This window comes from Panthera leo, chromosome F2 (genome assembly GCF_018350215.1).
Source record: "Panthera leo isolate Ple1 chromosome F2, P.leo_Ple1_pat1.1, whole genome shotgun sequence".
NCBI lineage: Eukaryota > Metazoa > Chordata > Mammalia > Carnivora > Felidae > Panthera > Panthera leo.
Genome location: NC_056695.1, coordinates 80,678,597 through 80,698,865, shown reverse-complemented (window position 1 = coordinate 80,698,865; position 20,269 = coordinate 80,678,597). Strand labels below are relative to the sequence as shown.

General features: G+C 60.1%; 2 protein-coding genes and 1 long non-coding RNA gene across 5 annotated transcripts in view; 1 reads left to right on the top strand and 2 right to left on the bottom strand.

Annotated features, from left to right (window-relative positions):
- Window positions 1-2,609: 2,609 nt before the first annotated feature.
- On the bottom strand, window positions 2,610-6,382 carry LOC122210830 (homeobox protein CDX-1-like). Its single transcript, XM_042923737.1, has 2 exons — window positions 6,285-6,382; window positions 2,610-3,115 (listed from the first exon to the last, which is right to left on the bottom strand). Exons 1-2 carry the CDS (start codon window positions 6,349-6,351, stop codon window positions 2,637-2,639), a joined length of 546 nt encoding a protein of 181 aa, XP_042779671.1. The 5' UTR covers window positions 6,352-6,382; the 3' UTR covers window positions 2,610-2,636.
- Window positions 6,383-11,675: 5,293 nt separating this feature from the next.
- Window positions 11,676-14,801, bottom strand: LOC122210819. The gene is made up of 3 exons (XR_006198280.1): window positions 14,594-14,801; window positions 13,289-13,728; window positions 11,676-11,814 (listed from the first exon to the last, which is right to left on the bottom strand). It is a non-coding gene; the product is annotated as an uncharacterized LOC122210819 (long non-coding RNA).
- A 62-nt stretch (window positions 14,802-14,863) lies between these two features.
- Window positions 14,864-20,269, top strand: part of LOC122211017 (maestro heat-like repeat family member 5) — a 61,654-nt gene continuing 56,248 nt past the window's right edge. The window contains exons 1-2 of one of the 3 annotated variants that reach the window (XM_042924075.1): window positions 14,946-15,028; window positions 18,113-18,248. In XM_042924075.1, the coding sequence (XP_042780009.1) occupies window positions 18,193-18,248 (56 nt within the window). In that variant the 5' untranslated portion in view covers window positions 14,946-15,028; window positions 18,113-18,192. Of the gene's footprint in view, window positions 15,029-16,640; window positions 16,664-18,112; window positions 18,249-20,269 lie in introns of those variants that run through there. The other 2 variants (XM_042924076.1, XM_042924074.1) reach the window with 2 other exon arrangements.

Sequence of the window (20,269 nt, the reverse complement as noted above, 5' to 3'; positions counted from 1 at the left end):
ACTGAGTGGACACGGTGGTCGTTCCCCATCTTCCCTGACATCCTCCCCCTACCTAGGCTACCACAGTGTTCCGGGCCTTAATTCTTACAATCCAGCCAAGGTAACCCCACGTGCTGGCCACGGGGATTTGTTCAGGTAATGCAGGGCTGAGCCACTTAATGCATGAATCAAACCTTGAGACCTTGATCCAACCTTACCTGAAGCTCAGTCTATTTCTGGACCCTCCAGATACATAAGCCAGTTTTGAACCTTTTGTAGTTTTTAAGCCCGTTGGAGCCAGGCCATGGTTTTAACACAGAGTTCTAATAACACATGGGCTTGTGTCCTTGGACAAGCCCTGTCCCCTCTCTAGACCTCAGTGTCCTCATCTGTCTGCTGACCTCAAGGAAGCGCAGAGAGGATGAGGTGACACTGTGCCTGTAAAAGGGACCCGAGAACCCTGCGGCCACGTAAAGACGATGGCTCTTCGTCCGTCCCTGTGGCTCCCTTCCAGCGCACGCGGCTCTGGTCTCGCAGCCCCTTCCTGCAGCCCTTAGACCCTTGAAGCTCTTTTTTCTTGCTCAGCCTTCGCCCACGCTGTCCCCTCTTCCTGGATGGCCCTTCCCCAGACTGCACAGGCCTGGCTCCTCCCCCAGAGTCCACGTGCCTGGCTCCTCCCCCAGAGTGCGCATGCCTGGCTCCTCCCCATTCTTCCAACCTCCCATCTCCCTTAAATGCCACCTCCTCCAAGAGGCCCTTCCTGACCACCCTGTTTTAAATACCATGTGTCCTATTCATTTTCATCCTAGTACTTCTTGAACGTCTCACTTTTTTTTCTTTTTCAACATGTTTGTTTCTTCCCTAGAGGACTCATTTGAGGGTCTTTGTCCTCTAGGGCAATGCCTCTCACACTAGTGGTGGTAAAGGACCAGCGTTTTTATTCCCAATCTGTCCTTGACTAGTAGTTTCATAAACTACATGGGAAGTACATTTCTAGGAGATTTTTCTACTTGAAACGCTAGATAGAAACCTCGCTTTCTTGTTACTACACTCTATCGTCATAAAATTTCTCTGTCGACTTGTTTCAAGAGTTTTTAAATGGTAACTCCATCTCTGCGGTTTAGTGAGAGGGGCAAGCTCACACACCCCCCCCAGGGCAGGCTGAACCCCCAGAGTTACCGCCCCAGGAGGCAGTGACACATCCCTGGCTTTCTTGCCCCTGGGGCGGGACAGTGCTGATGCCCCAGCGGGATCCCCAGGCACCCAGAGTGTTCACTTGCTGGGTATCACGCCTCTTAACTGCTTCTTTCCTTTCTCTGTCACCTCCTCACTCCCCTACCTGTGTGTCACCTCTCAAGTAAACTGCACGCAACCCCATGATTTGGGACAGCTTCTGGGTGAACCTAAACAATCAATACATAACATAGGAGATCCAATACCTAATGTCATAATTGCTGTCGCCCTATTGTGAGCCAAATGCATAAATATTACAAAGTAAGTGTTGTGCATCTCAATGAAATGGAAAAGACAAAATCCACAGGCGGATGGAGGCTGGGGGGGGCGGGGGGGGGCAGGGATCTAAAGGAACCACCAGTGGAGGAGAGTGAAGCTGGACGCCCCTCTTCCAGAGCCCAGAGACCTCCTTCTCCTCCAGAGGTGAGCATTTCCTGCCACCGGTTCTCCAGCAAACCAAGTGAGGCTCTGGAAAAACCATTCCTGCCCACGACTGGGAAGCTAAAAATAACTCCCAGATCAGAAGAAAGGAGAAAAGAACTCTGATTCCATGGCACTGGAGTAAGAACACACCCTCCCAGCACACCTGGACTATGCCAACCCCCACAGGAAGAGACCCAGGCCGACCGTCCGTCTGGGCCCCCGTGCAGTGGCTGTGCCCAGCTAACAGCCGGCCCGCAGTAGACAGGCCTCTGCCAGGGCTTGTCACCCACACAGGGACATGCCCCTGGGATGGAGGCCGGCTCACCAGTGGTTGCTCTGGCTCCCAAGAGGCACTGGGGGGCATAGTAAGAGGCACCCTCTCTGCCCAGAGCCAACAGGGGAGGACAACAGGGGTGCAGCAGTGGGAGTGGGGACTGTGCCCCCAACCTTCCTGTTTTGGCATCCCTCGGGCCTCTCCCCCACCCGCTCTGTACTCTCTCCACTGCTGGGGGGGTGGGGGCTTTCTCTCTGCCCTGCTAACCTGCTGCCCTTCCCCTCTCCCAGATCCCCAGAAGCCGCTCTGTCTTGGAAAACGGAAACACGGCTGAACTGGACGTCGGATATATGGGGAACCAGATCCCAGATGCTACTTGGGACAGCCAGGACCTCGGTGTCCTGATCTGTGGGATGGGCACGCTACTCCCCACCACGGGGCCGGGGCTAGGATCCCAGAGTGTAGGCACTGTGAGTGGAGGGCCGGCCGCCAGCATCACCATCCCAGGTCCCGTCCCTTAGCCTGCCCGGATGTCATCTCGATCTCACTCCTTCACTCACTCCCCTGGAGACCTGTGTGGCTCCCCAGCAGCGCGGCTGACCAAGCCTGGCCTGGGGGCAGGGCCCAGCCCCTCGCCCTGCTCCGGGGGTCCAGCTGCCACCGTGTGTCCAGCAAAGAGCGTGGGCTGGCGAAGCAGAGAAACTCTTTATTGGCCTGGGGGCGCGGCCTAGCCCAGCCTGGGGGCGCCGCCAGGGGTGCCAGGGGTGCCGGGCTCGGGCCCCGCGGGCCCCGGGAAGGCGGCGCCGGGCCCAGGCGGGAGCAGCATCAGGCCCGGCCGGGGCGCGCCCGCGCTGGCGTAGCTCAGGGCCAGGCGCTCCAGGCGCCGCTTGCGCACCGCAGCCTGGGCCGTGGCGTGCAGGGGCCGCAGCAGCGCAGGGGGCGGCGCGCCCGGGCCTCGCAGCAGGAAGTCGAAGCCCGCGCGGTCGTGCGGGTCGTAGAAGAGCGGCCCGCGGGCCGGGTCGGGCCCCGGAGGCCAGGCGAACGGGAAGGGCAGCGTGAAGTCCTCGGTGAGCACACGGATGGCGAAGTCGTCCTCCTTGCCCAGCGCGCGGTAGGCGCGCCCGATGCCGCGGAAGTGCGCCGCCCAGAGCTGCGCGTCCCCGCCGTAGATGTCCGGGAAGGGGGGCTCCGGGGCCGCGGCGGGACCTGCGGGGCCGTGGCCGCGGGAGCGACAGAGGGCAAGTGGCCACGTGTGCGGGCGAGGAGAGAGCGAGGGACCCCGAGAACCTGCCTGGGGGCGAGGAGGGCCTGGAGGGCAGAGGTGGGGTCCCGGGACTGACTCGGGAGGCGTGAGACAAATCCCCGAGGGGACAGCGCCCGGACAGCTAGGAGGGCAGAAAGGCACCGAAGGGTGCAGACAAGAGAAGGCCACTCAATACTGCTTGGGCGGAACCTTCCAGGCAGGGAGGAGCCTGGGGAGTTTGGCAGGGCCTCCTGAACGGGCTCCGGAGGCTGGGCTGGGCTCACAGACTGCAGCGGATGGGGCAGGGGGTGATGTGGTCACTCCCAGTACAGAGTGGACTGTGGGAGCCCAGCCTGGAGGTCGGATCTGGGCCCGGTGAGGTCAAAGTAAGGACACTGCCAGCAGAGCACTTAGCTGGGAGGAAACAGAGGGGCAAATGCCAGACCTTGCAGATGGAGGTGGGGAGGAGCTGGGGGTGACAGCCGGTTCCCAGCCTGACACCGTGACCCTGGACCCAGGGGGACGAGCAGCCCCAGGGGATGGAGGGATCAGGTTGGAAGGTGAAATGGTTCTCTGTCTGTTGGAAAGCCTCTGATGGGAGCACAACTTTCCTGGGCTTCAGTTTCCCCTTCTAAAAATTGGGAACAATCAAACCTGTTGTGCCACCCTCACAAATGAGATGGCATTGATGAACCTACGGTGACACCTATGGTGTCACTGGACAGTGACTTCCTAGCTCTGCCCCAGAGATGCCCCAGAGCCACCGGCACCCGGTGATAGTGGGAGTGGGCCTGGGCTGTGGGCGAGGCCAGAGGGGGACCCAAGTGGTCAGCACCACGGACAGCTCCCGGGCCGCCTGGCGGGGGGCCTCCCACCACCCCCGCTGGAAAGGTAAGTGTCTCAGCCCCCCAGCCGGCCTCCGGGCAGACTTCTTGGGAGAGCCGCTGGGGTTCAGTGCCAGTGGCTGTGGGGTGTTGCTGTGAGTCAGGGTGAGAAACAGCTGCAGGGGAGGGGGGAGTTGGGACGCAGCCCCTTGGAGAGGAGCGGGGAGGGCCCTGGCACACACAAATGGATGCCACTCTCTGACTGGCACTTGGCCCGGTGAGCCTGGTTGTTGCGTGTGAACAGGTGAGGTGGTAAGGGCAGCAGCAAGGGGACCATGTGGCAGCCAGGGCAGCCATGCAGGTGAGGGGCTGTGCCCGTCCAGAGCAGTGGTGGGAAGTGCTCAGGCCGCGAATGTGGCTTGAGGAAGGAAGGGCAGGGTTTGCTGATGCAGACAGTTTGGTGGGGGGGGGGGGGGGGGGGAGGCGAGAAAGGGAGAACACGCTGGGCCCAAGGAACCAGAGAAAAAGGAGGTGAGGTGGGGTGACTAGGAGAGGAGCAGTTTGGGGCAAGGGGCCCCATTTGGGGCAGCTGGTTGCCTTTGGACGGGCCAGGAAGAAGAGGAGGGGAGGACAGTTGGCTTTGAGTCTGGAGTCGGGGCAGGGGCTCCAGGATGGAGCTAGACCCCTGGGATATGGAGCTGGGGCAGAGCGTGGGAAGGGATAAGGGCCTGGGGCCCCCTCCTGTCAGCAGGGCCAGGGAGAGGAGGAAGGGCAGGCAGTGGTGCGGGAGGAAATGCGTGGGGCTCCAGAGGGCAAGGAGGAGGGGAGCTCCTGAGCCCAGAGCTGCCGATGACGGGTCCCATCAGATGAGGCCTCAGAGCTGCCCCCAGAGTCTGGCAGCGTGGAGGTCACGGTTGACCTTGAGCAGAGCTGCTTAATGAAGGGCGGATTCCAGTGGGCTCGTGAGGAAAGACTAGGAAGCAGCAAGTATGAGGAATCTTGCTATAAACAGGGATCGGAGAAATAGGGCGATAGCTGAAAAGGACATGGGGCCAAGAGATAGGATACGACAGCAAGCTTTTACGTTGCTGGAAAGATCTAGCAAGGAGAGAAGATGTCACGCTACTGGAGAGGAAGGGTGGGGGTGGCCATGAGTGGGCAGGAACGTTGGCCTGGCCGGGAGCAGGGATGGGGCATCACAGGAGCCTCCGGGGCAGACAGAACCGTGGACACAGGTGCAGGTGGGCAGGTGCCCGTGGTGCTGGGGACCCGTAGGAGTCCTCTTCCCATGGCTTTGGGTTCTTGAAAGAGGGAGCAGGGCCAGCAGCCGAGTGTGAGGAGGAAGGGGGGAGGTGGGGGCCTGGAGCGAGGGAGACATGGACAGAGGGAGGAGTGCAATGTGAAGACCGAGGCCCCTTAGGCTCGCAGTCAGGAATTTGAAGAGCATTAGTGGTTGAGTTTATCCCCAGCTCGGCTCAGCTGTATGGGTGCAGGCGGGGCGGGGGCGGGGAGTTGGGGGTTTGCCAGGCTGGTACAATAAAACAACAGAGGGCCCAGGGAAGGGGGTGTGTGTGCGGGTGTGACAATCACGGCAGAGCTCAGAGCTGGATGAGCAGAGGAAGGGAGGGAGGGAGGCAGGGCAGGTGGGAGGAGGAAGAATGTGCTGGAAACAGTGGACAGTGGCTCGCCCCTCAGCTCCCGAGATTCCCGGGAAGGGGGTCAGGGCCAGGTTGCAGTTTGGATGCTGGCAAGGCCAAGGGCATGACCAGGGCAAAGGTGGGTGTGGGGGAAAGGGGACAAGTGCTCGAGGGGAGTCTGGGGAACCGAGAGGCCAGGGTGAGGGAAGGAATCACCGAAGCGATGGCCACAGAGATGGAGAGAGGGTCAGGGCCGGAGTCCAGAATTCAAGGGGACAGATGACTGCCCTCTCCAGTAGGGGTAGGAGGTGTGGACTCCTGAGGAGTGGGGGTCCAGCACTGGGGTTTTAAGAAGGCAGTGGGGGGGGGGGCAGAGAATGATCTGGAAGGGGCCCTGAAGAGTGAGGAGAACCCTGGCCCACCTCCAGGCTCAGGGGTCCAAGGGTGGCAGGACCCCTGGGAGGGCTGCAGGGCAGCGGTCCTAGAGGAAGAAGGGGCCGTCAAGGGTGAGGTCAGTGCCCCCACTCTGGCCTTGTCCTTCTGTGTGACCTTGGCAGGGCCCCCACCCAGGAAGAGGGGGTGGGATGGCTGCTTCCTCTCCCACGTTCTCAGAGCCCCGGATGCCAGGGACACCCCTTCTCCTCCAACCCTCCCCCCGCCATGTGACTCACCGGGAGGAGCTGCAGGAGGAGGGGCCAGACCAGCCGGGCTGGGGGCCCCGGAATGAGGGGAAGCCATGCCCGCAACCTGGGGGTCAGGCTCGTTTACCTGGCTGCCCAGGACACCAGGGGAGGGGCCTTCTGAGGGGGAGAGAACCTTGCATTTAAAGGGGCCCCACCTGAAAGCGGGCTGGGGCTAGGAGGGAGAAGGGTCAAGGAGGGTTGGCGGCCCCCTCCCCCTGCACCCCTGCGGCTCACCCCTTCCTGCTCAGGAACAATCCGACCCCGCCCTGGCACTCAGACACCTCTCAGCCCCTCCCAACCAACCCCCCCGGCTCAGGGCCCCCACGCCCCTTCTACCCCTGTTGCACAGCGCAGCCTGCTGTCCACGGCCCCCACCCTGCACGCTCACGGGGCCACAGAGGCCGTAATCCAGCCGGGACGAGCCTGGCCAGCCCGCAGGCAGCCCGCGAGTATTCCCAGGGTCCAAGGGCTCGTGGATCAGTGGCAGCTCCAGCACCCCCCCTGAAATGGGTCCAACCAGGCCCCTGGCCTCAAGGGACCTGATGAGTTCGAGTTCCCTCAAAATGGACCCAAGCACCGGTAGGGGAGTGGGGACATGAGTCATCATAGGGCAGGTAGCCCGTGACACGTGCATGGTGTATGCGGAGGGCCTCGGCCCCGCCTCACAGCCCCCCCCCCACCCCGCTCTTGGAAGGTTCACCCCGGGGATGCGTCATCTCCAGCACTGAGGCCGTTCTCAGGGAGACCGGAAAGCGCCAGACCCCCAGCCTCAGACCGTTACGTGAGCAAGAAATGAACTCCCGTCAGCACCGAAGGTTGCACGTGCCGAGGCCCGTGTGTCATAATGCTCAGCCCACTATTGGAAGAGCACAGCGACAGCGGGAGGAAAGGGGGTCTTCTGGAAACCTGGCCCCTTGGCCACTCTCAGGTTCACTCCTGCATCTCCACACCTCCGCACCACCCTCCTCTACAATGCAAACCCATCCTTCAGGCCCTCGCTCACGCTGCCTCCTCCAGGAAGCCCTCTCTGCCTGTTCCATACCCCTCAGAGCCCCCCAAGGCCCAGCTGGCCCTCCCTCTGGAAGTCACCGGGGACTCTCCCTTCCTTGCTTAGAGACCTTGGGTCCAGCGCCACCCTCCGGCCCAGGAAGGTGCATGAGTGAGAGGTTGGGGAGGCCACGGTTGCCGCGGCGAGCTCCTGTTCCATCTCATCGCCTCCTGGGAGCCCCCCCGCCAGCGGGCCTGGACACCTCCTCTAGCCCAGAGCCCTGGCGGGGTCAGCCCAGCCCCAGCGGGAGGGCCTTGAGCCCCCCTCCCCCAAATGAACTGCACCTCACTGGTTGCCACCACTCTCAGAAAAGCAGCTGAGGAGGGGGCAGGGCGGGGACGGGGTTCAGGAGCGGAAGCAGGCCTCGCTCACCGCAGGCTGGGCCAACCACATTACTTCCCTGGGCCTCAGTTTCCCCATCTGTAAGACAGGGCTGAAACCGCCTGCCTGCACGTCAGTGAAGAGTTAGGGTGCGGCACAGGAGGGGGTATAATGTGGCAAAGCGGGAACGCGACTGGTCACAAAGAACTGCCCCCTCCCTGAGGACCGGCTTCCTGACCGCCTCGTGACAGGATCGCGGGGTTGAAGCACCTCCAGTCTGCCAGCCGACGGGACTGAGGCTGGAACCCTCTCCAGATCTTTCCTGCAAGCCCTCGTGTGCGTGTGCCACTCACTAACGTAAAATGACAGAACTGCCCGTACTCCTCCAGCCGGCAGGAGTCGGAATCACGCAGTTCCGCCCCGGGTACCCTCCAGTGTGGGCCCAGAGCACAGCCGTCCCCCCCGACGGTGGCTCAGTGCCAGGACGCCCCATCGCGTGTTTCCAGGGTCTAGGCCCTGAGTGCCCCTGCGGGGTCCTGAGGAGCAGCGACCGGGTGCCCGGTCGGCCCCCACACGGCACAGTACCCTCCTCGGGCACACCCTGCCTCCCGCCCGCCAGCGCCTCCTGAGCCCCCCGCCAGGCCGGGCCCCGCTGGACAGGGCGGCTGAGGGCCTGGCGCTCACGGCACCCGTGGGGCAGGAGCACAGCCGGTCGTAGGCCTCCGAGTCCGCGCTGGGCGAGTGGGTGCCCGGACGTCGCTCGACAGGTCACGTTTCCCATCATCCCGTGCTCCAGGCACTGGGGCCACTCAACGCCGGCTCTCGGGGCAGACGGCGGCTCTGGTGGCGGCTCAGCCATCCGTCTCACGGGGTAACAAATACAGGAGAAACAAACACCATTGCTGCTGACGTTCTTATTGTGCGGACCTTCACGGGGCGCCTCTGTGGGCCAGGACCCCACGGTGTACTAGTCAGGGTGACATGTAAGCCGTGGTAACAAAGAGCCCCCGACACAGCAGTTTCGATGAGACGGAGCGTCGTGTCCCAGGCCTGCAGACAGCTCAGCTCCACAGGGCGCCCCCCACCCCCACGCCCCCCCCCCCCGGCCGTGGCTGCGCCCCCTCGGTGGTGTCCCCGGGAGGGACGTCACACCCCATCGTGTCCCAGCCGGGGAGAGGGTGAGGGGCAGTCCAGGGCTCCAGCCTCCTTGTGAGAACAGGAGGGGAAACTGCCCTCGGTTCTCTCGTTCCAGGGTGAGACTTAGTCACGCGGCCCCTCCTGGCCGCAGGAGAGGCTGGGAAATGTCGTCCTCACCTGAGCCGTCGGGTGCCAGCATTTGGAGTGACAGCGTCCAGTCTGCCACAATAATTAAGACAAGACCGGGTGTGTCTTAGCTGGGGCTTCCCAGAAGCACCCTGTATTCCTTCCTAGGCCTATTCTAACAAGTTGCCCCCAGACAGTGTCACTGGGACGGAATCAACGTGTCCTCAGAGCTGCGCTCCCTCCAAAGGCTCCAGGAGAGAATCTGTTCCTCGCCTCTCCCAGCTTTGCCGGGGGGGGGGGGGGGGGGGGGGGGGCTTCTGGCATTCCCTGTTTGTGGCCACGTCACCCCAATCTCTGCTCTGTGGTCCCGCGGCTTCCTCTTCTTCCTGTGTATCTAAACTCCCTCTGCCTCTCTCTTAGAAGGATTCGTGCGATTGCACTTAGGGACCACCCAGAAAATCTGGGATAATCTTCCCATCTGAAGATCTCTAACTGGATCACAGCCGCAGAGTCCTGTCCTGCTGTATAAGATAACAATTTCCGGTTCCAGGGATTTGAGCGTTGACATTTTGGGGGAAGGGGTGGGGGGCGTTATTCAGCCTGCCACCGGACGTTAAGGCAAATGATTTGAGGACGCGAGGTCACTTGAGACGCAATCCCAGGGCACACTGGAGGGGATGGAAGGAGGCTGATCGGGCGCGTTATCAGGCAAGTGGTTCTCTCGGGGAGCCGCCAAGGCTCGATCCCACCGGCTGATGACCTGGCACCTGCAGCCAGTGGCCACAGAGCCCCTCAAAGAAGATAGGCTGGGACTGACACACAGAAATAGTGAGTGCCCAGGTGATGTGGGAGGGCCGTGGTAACAAAGAGCCTATTGTACTATTCTGTGGACAGAGAGAGTCTCTTGGGGGAAATAACATTGAAGCTGAGGGTAAGGGCAGTATAGCACGTGAAGGGAGAGGAAAGAGAGTCTGAGAAACCCTTTACCTATGCAAAGGCCCTGTGGCAGGAAAGACACAATGTTTGAGGAACAAGAAATAGTCCAGGAGGCCATGGGGCTGGTGAGCTGTGAGCTCACCAGAGAAGGGAGAGAACCAAGGAGACTGGCAAGACCAATAGGACTCTCAGTCCCTTCTCCAGCTGAGAGTCACGGCCCACACGTTCCTTGCCCCACCACCTGGACCACCTCCCTTCTCAGCAGACCCCCCCAACTGCTGTCTCCCCATCACTAGAGATGGAGATGCCCGCCTCCTTGAGGAAGGGCCGGCCAGGGGGCCAGGCAGAGAGAGCAGCACGTCGGGAGAGGCCCGGGGTGGGGAGAGCCGAGGGGGAGGGGCGAGCAGGCCTTGCTGACCTGCCCGGTGTGGCTCGAACCCCCACATAATCCCCTCTTGTCTCCGCCACTGCCTCTGAGTTATTTTTAAAATCTCATTTTCAGAAAGTGGAGGAGAAAACCCTTCTCCGTTTTTTTCTGTGGAAGATTCAGAGAGGAGTCTGGAAAGAGGAACGGACCCTAGAGGATGGAGGGGTGGGGGGTGTCCTGGGTCGTGCACCCGCAGGGACCCAGGGTGTCTGCGGACCCTGGGCCGACTCCGCCACATGGACCAGAGACAGGGAGCAGGACCCCTCCTGGAGCAGCCTCCACCATGCACATCTGGCACTTTCACCCATGTGATGGGCACCTATCCCGGGCTGGAGCTCGGCAGGGACACAGGGTCCCTGGGGACCCTCCTGGGGCAGAGGGTCTAGCGAGAGACCATGGCTAGGAACCCACAGGGGGATCCCCAGAACCAGGAGGCTGGGGAGAGACACGAGCCTGGCCAGGGCCATCAGCAAAAGGCGTTGGGAGCAGTGACAGGTGATGGGGGACAGGAAGGGTCCCAGCAGGCAGAGGGCTGCATGTGTGGGCAGAGCAGAGTGGGCCTGGTGTGGTGGCAGCACCGACTGACCCCAGGGACCAGGGTCCACAGGGGCCTGTGGGCGGGTCCTCTCACTGGCACCCACAGGAGGCTCAGCGAAGGGGTAACTCCCTGGTCCAAGAAATGCTGGGGCCAGAATTGGAGGCACAGAGTCCAAGGCCCAGAGGAAGGGAAGCCTGGAGTCCCAGCCAGCACTTGAGGCCATTGGAGGCCCGGCTCGCTGGGCTCCGTGGGTTTAAACATCATGGGAGGAGGTCCGAGGTTCAGATGTAGCCATTATGCTCCTGGGGGAGGGTCCTCTGGAGAGAAACTTGTCTGCCTGGCACCTTCTGTCAACACCCCTGCCTCGCAGAGGGGCCCAGCATGAGCTGGCACTCCAAGAGTTGATGTTGAAGCAACCTGAGCAGGGAGGATGAGTGCTATGGGAGCCCAGGGAAAGCAGGGGTGGCCTCACAGAGGAGGTGACCTGGGCTGGGGTCTCTGAGGGCAAATAGGAGAGTGCAAGGAGTTTCTTTAGGAAAGCAGGTGTGTGGTGGGGAGGGATTGGGCGTTACAGAAAAAAAAATATTCATGACACTTGTTGAAGACCCTGATTTATTCTAGGGAGCACTATCACAGCAGGTGCAGGGACCCGGGCGCTGGGGTTGCGCGTGGGAGGGGAAGACTGTCTCCATCAGAATGAAGCAGGGGCCGTGGGACGTCCAGGCACCAGCGGCTATGGGTCGGCGGATGGACAGGAGGAGACGTCCGGGGTGGAGGCGTTCAGGCTGAACCCCCCTGCCAGGATTCTTGCTGAAGCCAGGCCAGGTGGTCAGACCTCCACTGGAGAGGTGGGGGTGGGGGGCAGGATGAGGAAACCGGTCAGATGTGGAGGGCGGCCAGATGTCGGCAGCGGAGGATGGGAGCTCCCTGCTGAAACTGGAGGGCGCAGGAGGGCGCAGATGGGCCCGGGAGAAGGTTCTGGAGCCTGATCAAGCAGAGAATCTTGTCAAGGGCATTCCAGGGGCCAGGGGAGGGCACTGCACAAAGCCTCAGAGGCGGACCTGGCTGCAGCTGGGAGCAGGGAGGAGGTGGGAGGAGGGGCCTGGGTAGCAGAGCAGGGGCTGGGCTGCTGGCCCCAGGGTGGGCCCAGCAGAAGTGGAGCTGGAGGGAGCCTGTGCAGGGGCGTGGGGGTGGGAGAGAGCTGGCGCTCTCCCACAGCTGCCTGGCCCCCGGTGGGTAGCAACCCTAGGTTGCCCAGCCGCCTGGAATGCCACGGTCCCCTCCCCAGACGCCTTCTGGGCTGGGAGAGCTGCGGGGACGCTGCCTGAGGCCTGCCTGGGCCCGCAGCGCCACCTGCCGGCCGCGTGGGGAGGCACAGGCGGGCGCCTCTTGGGGCCTGCTCCGTACTGTCCACAGGCCTCATCCGCACCCCCAGCTGGAGCTCCGTGGGGGGAGGGGGTGGGGCCCTGTGGTTGAACTCGGCTTCACCACTGCCTGCTGGGTGACCTCCAGCCAGGTTCTCACCCTCTCTGAGCTTCATCCCAATCCAGGGGCGTGAGCACGCCCAGCTATGAAAAGCAGGCAGCAGTCTAGGAGCCCACATCCAGCCGCGGCGCTGCTCCCTAATTCCTGACAGGTTCCAAGGGACACAGGCACGTGGCACGGCCCAGCCAGCGGCACTGGACCCCTGACATCTTGCCGTATTCACGGTGAGGGGTGAGGGGAGACGGACAAGGGTCAGATCTCAGCAGGGATCCCTCCCTGTGTCCCCTGGGGCCGAGGTCCAGCCACAGAGGCTCAACTTCTGCCATCTGCCCCGATGTGACGCTTGAATTCCCCAGACATCCAGCCTCCCCCAAATCCTGCCGAGGCGGGAGTGCACGACCTCTGAAGCAGCTCCTTCAGCTTACCTGGGCCAGACTTGCCGGAAAGTTCTCCCTCGGAAACGAGTTTGCAGAAAACCTGCCTCAGCAGGTTGGCCGGGGGCAACTTAGTCTACAGTGTTGCAGGGACCCCAAAGGCCCACTGGGGCCTTGGGAAGGTCAAGGCCAGAACCTGCAAAGCCCCCAGGGCTCGTACCCTCCTCTGTCCCTTCCCTTCTGCCAGGACCCCTGAGCGGGGGATGGGTGGCCTTAAGGGGGCCCCACTCCCAGCCCCGAGGTCTCACTCTCAGCCCCAATTCCAAGATCCCGAGTGGAGGGGAGACTGGTCGGGCCATCTTGCCCAATCAGCCTGGCAAGTATCTAAAAAGGAGCTCTCCAAAGGGCCCTGCCCGTGGCATCGTTGGTGTCCATGGAGAAAGTATCCCCCCACCCCGCGGCTGATGGTGGCAGTGTTCACGGAGTCGCTCAGGTGCTTGGTGGCTCACGGTAGCTAGGCCCGTAGCTGTAGATCACCCCTAGGGCACAGTGAGATCTGGTCCAGTGACCAGGAAGTGATGAGTTTGGGGTGTTTATTACCTGTTGTTAATAAAATGCATTTAATTGTGAGCTGCTGTGGCTGTATTCAACAACCAACTCTCGAAATTGCTGCGTATTTAGGAACAGTCACGCAAGCCGTTTTGGGGGTGGCTGGGGCACATCCCCGGCAAAGTCCACCAGCCACAAAGGTGCCCGGGACACAGCCCCGGGGCCTGTGGAGGACAATTCTCCCAGACGGGGCTCTTACAAACACCCAGTCTGGCAGCTTCGCAGAATCGGGCTCAGCAGGGCCCCTCGGTCACGAAGGAGTTTACGGGCCTGGTTCTCAGCGGTCCGCTTCAGGGTGCTGGGGGGGAGGAACTCGAGCTCAGGGCTCCAGGCAAACCCGGATACGTGCTGACCTTTTCCATTTCAGAGCGACTCGAGGCGCGGTTTCCTGTCTGGGCCTCGGAGGGAACCCCAGCTCCCAGCTCCTGGGCCTGCGGGAAGGTTTAAGGCTCCAGGTGACATAGTCAGAAGGGTGCCGGGGACCCGGTGAGGCCCCGATAAACGTAGCACGCTCCCTCCTCACCTGGCCCCTGCCGGCCAGTTTCCTCCCTCCACCTGGTGGGGACCCAAACACCCGGCCCACAGGACCCCAGTTAGACCTGGGGATGCCGCCCCCAAAGCCCAGCCTCCGTGCCGCAGGGGCACCTGTTCCGCACCAAGCACCTCTCACGGAAAAGCAGTCTGAACGTCAGAACCAGCTGGGGGAGGGTGGGCATTGTCGCCCTGTTTGAAAGCAGTCACGGCCTCAGAGAAGTCATCCAGCCGGCAGTACCAGAGCTGGAGTTTGAACCCCAGGGGCCAGTGCTGAGGCCCCCGTGGCCTCAGGGGTGAGCCCTGGTTGGCTGTCGTCTCTGAGACTCCCCAGCAGGGCCCTGGTCCCGGGCACAGACTGTTCCCAGAACGCAGGGGCTGAGTGCACAGTGTGGCTTCAAGGACCCCTTGAGGGAGATGGTTATGGGGGTGCAGGTCGCTGCCTCAGCAGCAGGTCCTGGCCCACAAGAGCCCCTTATCCCTGCAGCGTCCTGGCTCTTAGCCCTCCACTCACCAGCCCCACCCGCAGGGCCTCCAACAGCCGGATATGGTGACAAGGGGCCATGCTTGGTGTCCCCGGCCAGCCTTCTGGACCACGCTTGCCCTGCAGCCTTGCGACTGGACTGTGGCCCAGTGCGGTGGGCGGTCACAAAGAACCCTAATTCTGCCACGTTTCCCCAGTGCAGAGCATGGGTGACTTATCTATTGCTGTGTAACTAATGACCCCAAAACTTAGGGGCTTACAACGCACATTCACTATCTCACCAGTGTCTCGGGTCAGGAATCCAGGATTAGCTGGGTCTTCGGTCTCAGGGTTCCTCACAAGCCGAGGTGTCAGCCGGGGCGGGCTCCGTGGATCTCACAGGGGACAGTTCAGGACCAGAGACAGAAGGGCTGAGCCCAAGGCCACACCAGGAGCACAGATGCACACACATGCACATGCCATGCCCAAGCGCTGGCCCTGGGAAGGTGCCTTGAGCACTGGAGCCATTGTGACCTCAGGGGTGAGGTCAGGGCTGGCTGGGGTGGGGAGGGGGTACCCAGAGATAAGGCTGCCCCGCTGGGCATGAGGACAGAGCTGGAAGCTGGGGCCTGTGGGTTCTCCGAACTGCACCCCAACATGGACGAGCAGAATTCAGAAAAGTCACACAGCCACGCCTCGGCCGATAGGACGTCATCAGCCGTGTCCCAGAACCCCAGGTCAGCGCAGCACCAGGCTGGGACATGTAGGAGGGGACGTGTCCCCAGAAGGGACACTCTATGTCCTGCTTTCCCGCAGGTGCCCCGGCCCCTCCATCTTTCGGGACAGTGCTTCCCTGCGGGGCAGCAAGGGGCACCCCGGGGGGCATCTGGCGCTGAGCCCCAGGCCTTGAGCCAAGAAAAGAGGGGTCCCTACAGCCAGGAGCAGCCGGGGAGAGGGTAGGATAGGGACTGAGCCCCCCTGGCAGCTCCTGACTTGGTGGAGAGGAGGATGGGAGGGGGGATATTGGATCCAAGTGCTGGCTTTGCCATCGCCCTGCGGGGTGGTGGTTGACAGCTTGTGGGGACCAGAGGTGTGGCTGGAAGCGTGTCACTGTCCCCGTCCACACGTGCCTGCTGCATGAGTGAACGCAGGGACCGACGGACTGTCTGCCTGCTTCCCCGAGCCTCGGCTTCTTATCCACACAGTGGACGGTGGTACAACGGCCAGCGTCCCGGCAAAGACAAGGCGCGTCCTAGGGAAGGCTCCTCCCGGCCTCCAGACGGGTGCTCCAGGGCGGCTCCACCTCCCGTGCCCGGGGCCCGGCGGGCTCCCTCCCCTGCCTCCCCAGACCCCGGGGGGCCCTCCTTGGGCGCCCTGGGCGCCCAGACCATCCCTGGGCGGGTTCCCAAGCAGGAGTCCTGCGTGCGATGCCCGTGGTGGGAAGCTGTTCCAGAAGGAGCAGCTTTGTGCTTGTTTGGAACTCACTTACTTTTGTGTGCGTGCAGTCGTTTCCACGTGTGTGTTGTCAGGCCTGTCTTCTCCTCTGCCGCATCTTGGATCTCTTCTAAGGCGAGAAAACGCTCCCCTCTGCAGCTGTTTGCCTGACTACGCTTCTGTCGCCTTCTGTATTTAAAAATATATTCCACTTTGGCCGTCACAGGGCGAGGAGGCCGTTTCAGGGCAAGATACGGGCCAAGTGCTTGTGGGTGACACGAGCCTTCCGGGTGCGGAGGGGCGCCGGGGACTCCAGCCCTTCCTGAGACGCCCCCAGAGGTGGCACCAGCCGGCCTCGGTCTGAAAGGCCGCACTTTCTGGGAGTGGCAGGGAAGCGGCTGGTTTTCTGGCCGGTGGTAGGAAGAAGGGGTCGTCCAGGAAGGTTCAAGTGTGCGCTGAGCTCTGCTGGCCACGGTCCCCAGGCTGCAGGCTTCAGGCTCGCGCTGGGTCTGAACCAGAGTCGTTCTGCAGAGGCTGCGTGTGCGGGGACAGGTCACTGAACCTCTCTGTGTCTCGGCACCTCGTGGGGTTGGCGTATGCGGCCGGCACGGATGTGATGGGGGTGGGGGGCGGAGGGGCGGAGGTGAGGTGACCAGGGGGCGCCCACCCCTCCCCAGCAGGACGTCACGTGCAGCGGGGCGGGTGGCCATCCCCCCAGAATGTCTCACTTATCCACCACTCCGCCCTTCGGCTACCCCACACCCTCGCACCAGGCACCTGTCAGACACCTGCACCCCAGCGGTCTCCCTGTCCCCAGCCGGCACGGCACCCGGCTTCCTGTCCGCCCGTCGCCTCTCCCCCAGGACACAAGCTCTCCAAGGGAAGGGGTTTCCGTGTGTCCTGTTCAGACGAACCCCCAGGCCCTGCAGCATCTCCTGGTATGCAGTAAGCACGTAATAAATCCTCCCTGAAGGAACGAGGCCGCCCCCGGGGAGGGCTTGGGAACCGTGAAGGTGGCCAGCCACTGCAGGCCGAGGGCCTCACCCCGTCTCTGTTCCCGGCACCTCGGAAAATGCTTTCATCCTGAAGATGGGCTGGCTGCGTCCCGTGTCACCCACACTCCGACGTGCAGAAATGCAACATCTCTGGCAGCCCCAGGAGTGTCCCCTGAGTGGCCACCTGGCTCCCAGAGGCAGATGGCGGGGAGGGGGCATGGCTATGGGGTGGAGTGACCATGAATGCCCTCGGGAAGGCGGCTGGAGGAGGCCGGGCTGCCGGGAACAGCCCCAGGAGGACGGGAGGAGGAGGAAGCCACTGTGTGGGGAAGGCCCTCCCGGCAGCCCGCCCTCGGACTCAGCCTCTCATTCATTCGTTCAGTGGACCTTCAAGGACAGCCTTCCCTGGGACATGCTGGGGACCCAAGAACGGCCAGTGCGTCCCCAGGGACACTGGGGAAGGGGAAGGGCCAGGGGTTAGTCAGCAGTAAGGGAGGCACCCCCACCCCGGGATGTTCTCTGCAAGCCAAGAAGGCTGAAGGGGGGCATCTGTGCCTTGCCCTGAAGAGGACGGGATAGAGGAGGAGGAGGAAGGAGGCAGGAAGGACACATGCTCCGGGCAATGGGCCCAGGGTCCTGGGGAGCTGGGGGCTGTCACAGGGCTTCTCCAGAAATCAGGGTGGGCCTGACCACAAATGTTACTGAGAACCTGTTGAGGTACCAGGCCCTGCTCCAAGCATTAGGGGATAGACTTGGAGACAAGACGTAAAGATCCCTGCCCTGGTGGCTACATTCCCATGGGGGAAACAGTCAATACGCCACCCGTGTAATACAGTAAATTATATAATGTTACAAGGTTAAAAGTGACGTGGAAGAAAGTTGAGAGGGTAGGGGGGTAGAGAGGGCAGGGTGAAGGGTACATTGCAATTTTAAATAAGTTCCTCAAGGGGGTAACAACTGAGCTGGGACTCAAGGGAGGTGAGAAACTGACCCAAGCAGCTACCTGGAGGAAGGATGTTCCCCAGACTGAAGGGACGGCCAGTGTAAAGGTCCTGGGGTAGAAACGTGCCTGGTGGTTTAAGGAGCAGCGGGAGCTCACTGTGACCGGGGTGGAGTAAAGCAGAAAGAAATGAGATGGGAGAGGGGGCGAAATCATTTTTGTTCTTAGAGATCTTGCTTTCTTTTTTATTGCGCTATAATTCATGCACAGTAAGATTCACCGTCCTCAGTGGGTCGCTTTGCAAGTTTTGACAAAGTCACACAGACGTGAAACCACCACCACAAGCAAGAGAGGAAACAGCTTTGCCTCCCCAGAATCCACCATGCCCCTTAGGCAGCCAAGCCTCCTCCAGCTTCCCATCCCCGGAAACCACTAAGCTGTTTTCTGTTTAGTTGGACCTTCTTCAGGAAGTCATAAGAAGGGGACAATACAGTGCGCGGCTCTCAGGGGCCGGTCCCTGTCACATGGCAGGATGCAGTCAAGACCCACCCGTGTTGTTTCTCAGCAGTTCATTCCTTTCTGTGGCCGGTGAGTTTTTCCGCGGATGTAATACAGTTTCTTTAGGCTCTCACCAGGCAGAGGACGTGCATTTCTTCTGGCTGAGGCTGGACAGGTAGCGCCGTGAGAAACATTCGTGTACAGCTTTTGTGTGAAAGGGAGTTGTTATTTTATCGGAGTGAATGCCTGGGAGTGGGGCAGCAGAGTGCGCGGGGAACCTCCTAAGAAAACACCAAGCTCCCCTCTCCACGCGGCCGTGCAGTTTTCGTCCTCACCAGCACTGCACGAAAGGGCCAGTTACCCCCCAACCTCACCAGCACTTGGAATTTTCAGGCCTTTTCCCCCCAGTCTTAGCCATTCGAGTAGACGTGTAGCAATATTCCCCTTTGACTTGTTTCCCTCATGAGGAATGACGTCGAGCACCTGTCATGTGGATCTCCTTGGGTGGGGTGTCTATTCAGATCTTTTGTCTGTATTTCATCAGATGGCTTGCGCTGGGGTCTGAGTTTTTGTTTCGTGAGTTACGTGTATGTAGTCCGGACATGGATCTTTATCGGACACGTGATTTGCAAATCTTCCCCCCAAATCCATGGCTTCCCTTTTTGGTTTTTTCTAGATGTCTTTCAAAACGCAGAAGTTCTTACTTTGGACGACATCCAATTTAACGTTCATTTTTTTTTTTCTTCTATGGATGGTGCTTTTGGAGGGCACACCTAAGAAATCTTTGTCTAGCCCAAGATCACAAAGCTTTTCTCCTGTATTTTCTGCTAGAAGTTTGGAACTCCGGGTTTTAATTTTAGGTCTACGATCTAGAGTTCATTTTCGTACACAGTGTGGAGTATGGGGTGGGGCCCATTTTTTGCATGTGTATATCCAATCATTGCACGCCATGTGTCGAATACACTTCTTAATTGAATTACTTTTGCGCCTTTATCAAAAATCAGTTGGCTTTGTACGTGTGAGTCTTTTTCTGGCCTCTGTTTTGCATTGACTATTTAGATAAATTTAGACAAAATTGCATCTTCACGGTATTGAGTCTGCTTTTTTGGGTTTTTTTTTTTAATGTTTTTATTTATTTTTGAGACAGAGAGAGACAGAGCATGAGCAGGGGAGGGGCAGAGAGAGGGGGGGACACAGAATCCGGAGCGGGCTCCAGGCTCTGAGCTGTCAGCACAGAGCCCGACGCGGGACTCAAACCCATGAACCACGAGATCATGACCTGAGCCAAAGTCAGTCGCTGGACTGACTGAGCCACCCAGGCGCACCCGCCCCCCCCCCATTGAGTCTTCTGATCCATGAATATGGTGTATCTCTCCACTTATTAAAGTCTTCTTGATTTCTTTTATTGCTATTTTATATTTTACAGCCCACAAACCTTGCAATTATTTGTTACCTAAATATCTCATGTCTTTAATGCTACTATATATGGTAACTTTTTTTAACTTTATTTATTTACTTAGAGAGAGAGAGATAATGAGAATGAGTGGGGGAGGGACAGAAAGAGAGAGTGAGAGAGAGAATTCCAAGTAGGCTCCACCCTGCCAGGGAAGAGCCCTATGAGGGGCTCGATCCCATGAACTGTGAGACCCTGACCTGAGCCAAGATCAGGAGTCAGACACTTAACCAACTGAGCTACCTATACAGCACCTTTTTAATTACAATTCCGAACTGCTTATTGCTAGTGTAGAGAAATATGACTGATTTTTGTACATTGACTTTATTTTTGCAAATTTCCTAAAGTCCCGGGTCAGTTTTGGTGGTTTTTTTATAGAGTCTTTGGAATTTTCTAATTAGGTGATCACATCCTCTATAAGTAGAGATCATTTGTTTCTTCCTCTGCAGTCTGTACACTCTTCATTTCTTTTCTTACCTGTTTGTATGGACTAAGCCCTCAGTACCCTGTCAAATAGAAGTGGTAAGAACAGACACCCTTTCCTCATTCCCAATTATGTGGGGAAAACATTCAGTCTTTCACCATTAAGTATGACATTAACTATAAGTTACTCACCATTAAGTATGACATTAACTATAGGATTCGTGTAGGTATTCTT

Bases quoted from the DNA above. Each gene is read 5' to 3' on its own strand.
- LOC122210830 (XM_042923737.1), bottom strand. From the start codon at position 6,351: ATGGCTTCCCCTCATTCCGGGGCCCCCAGCCCGGCTGGTCTGGCCCCT. The intron at 3,116-6,284 runs GTGAGTCACATG...ACGGCCCCGCAG, and splicing joins TCCTCCTGCAGCTCCTCCCG to GTCCCGCCGCGGCCCCGGAG.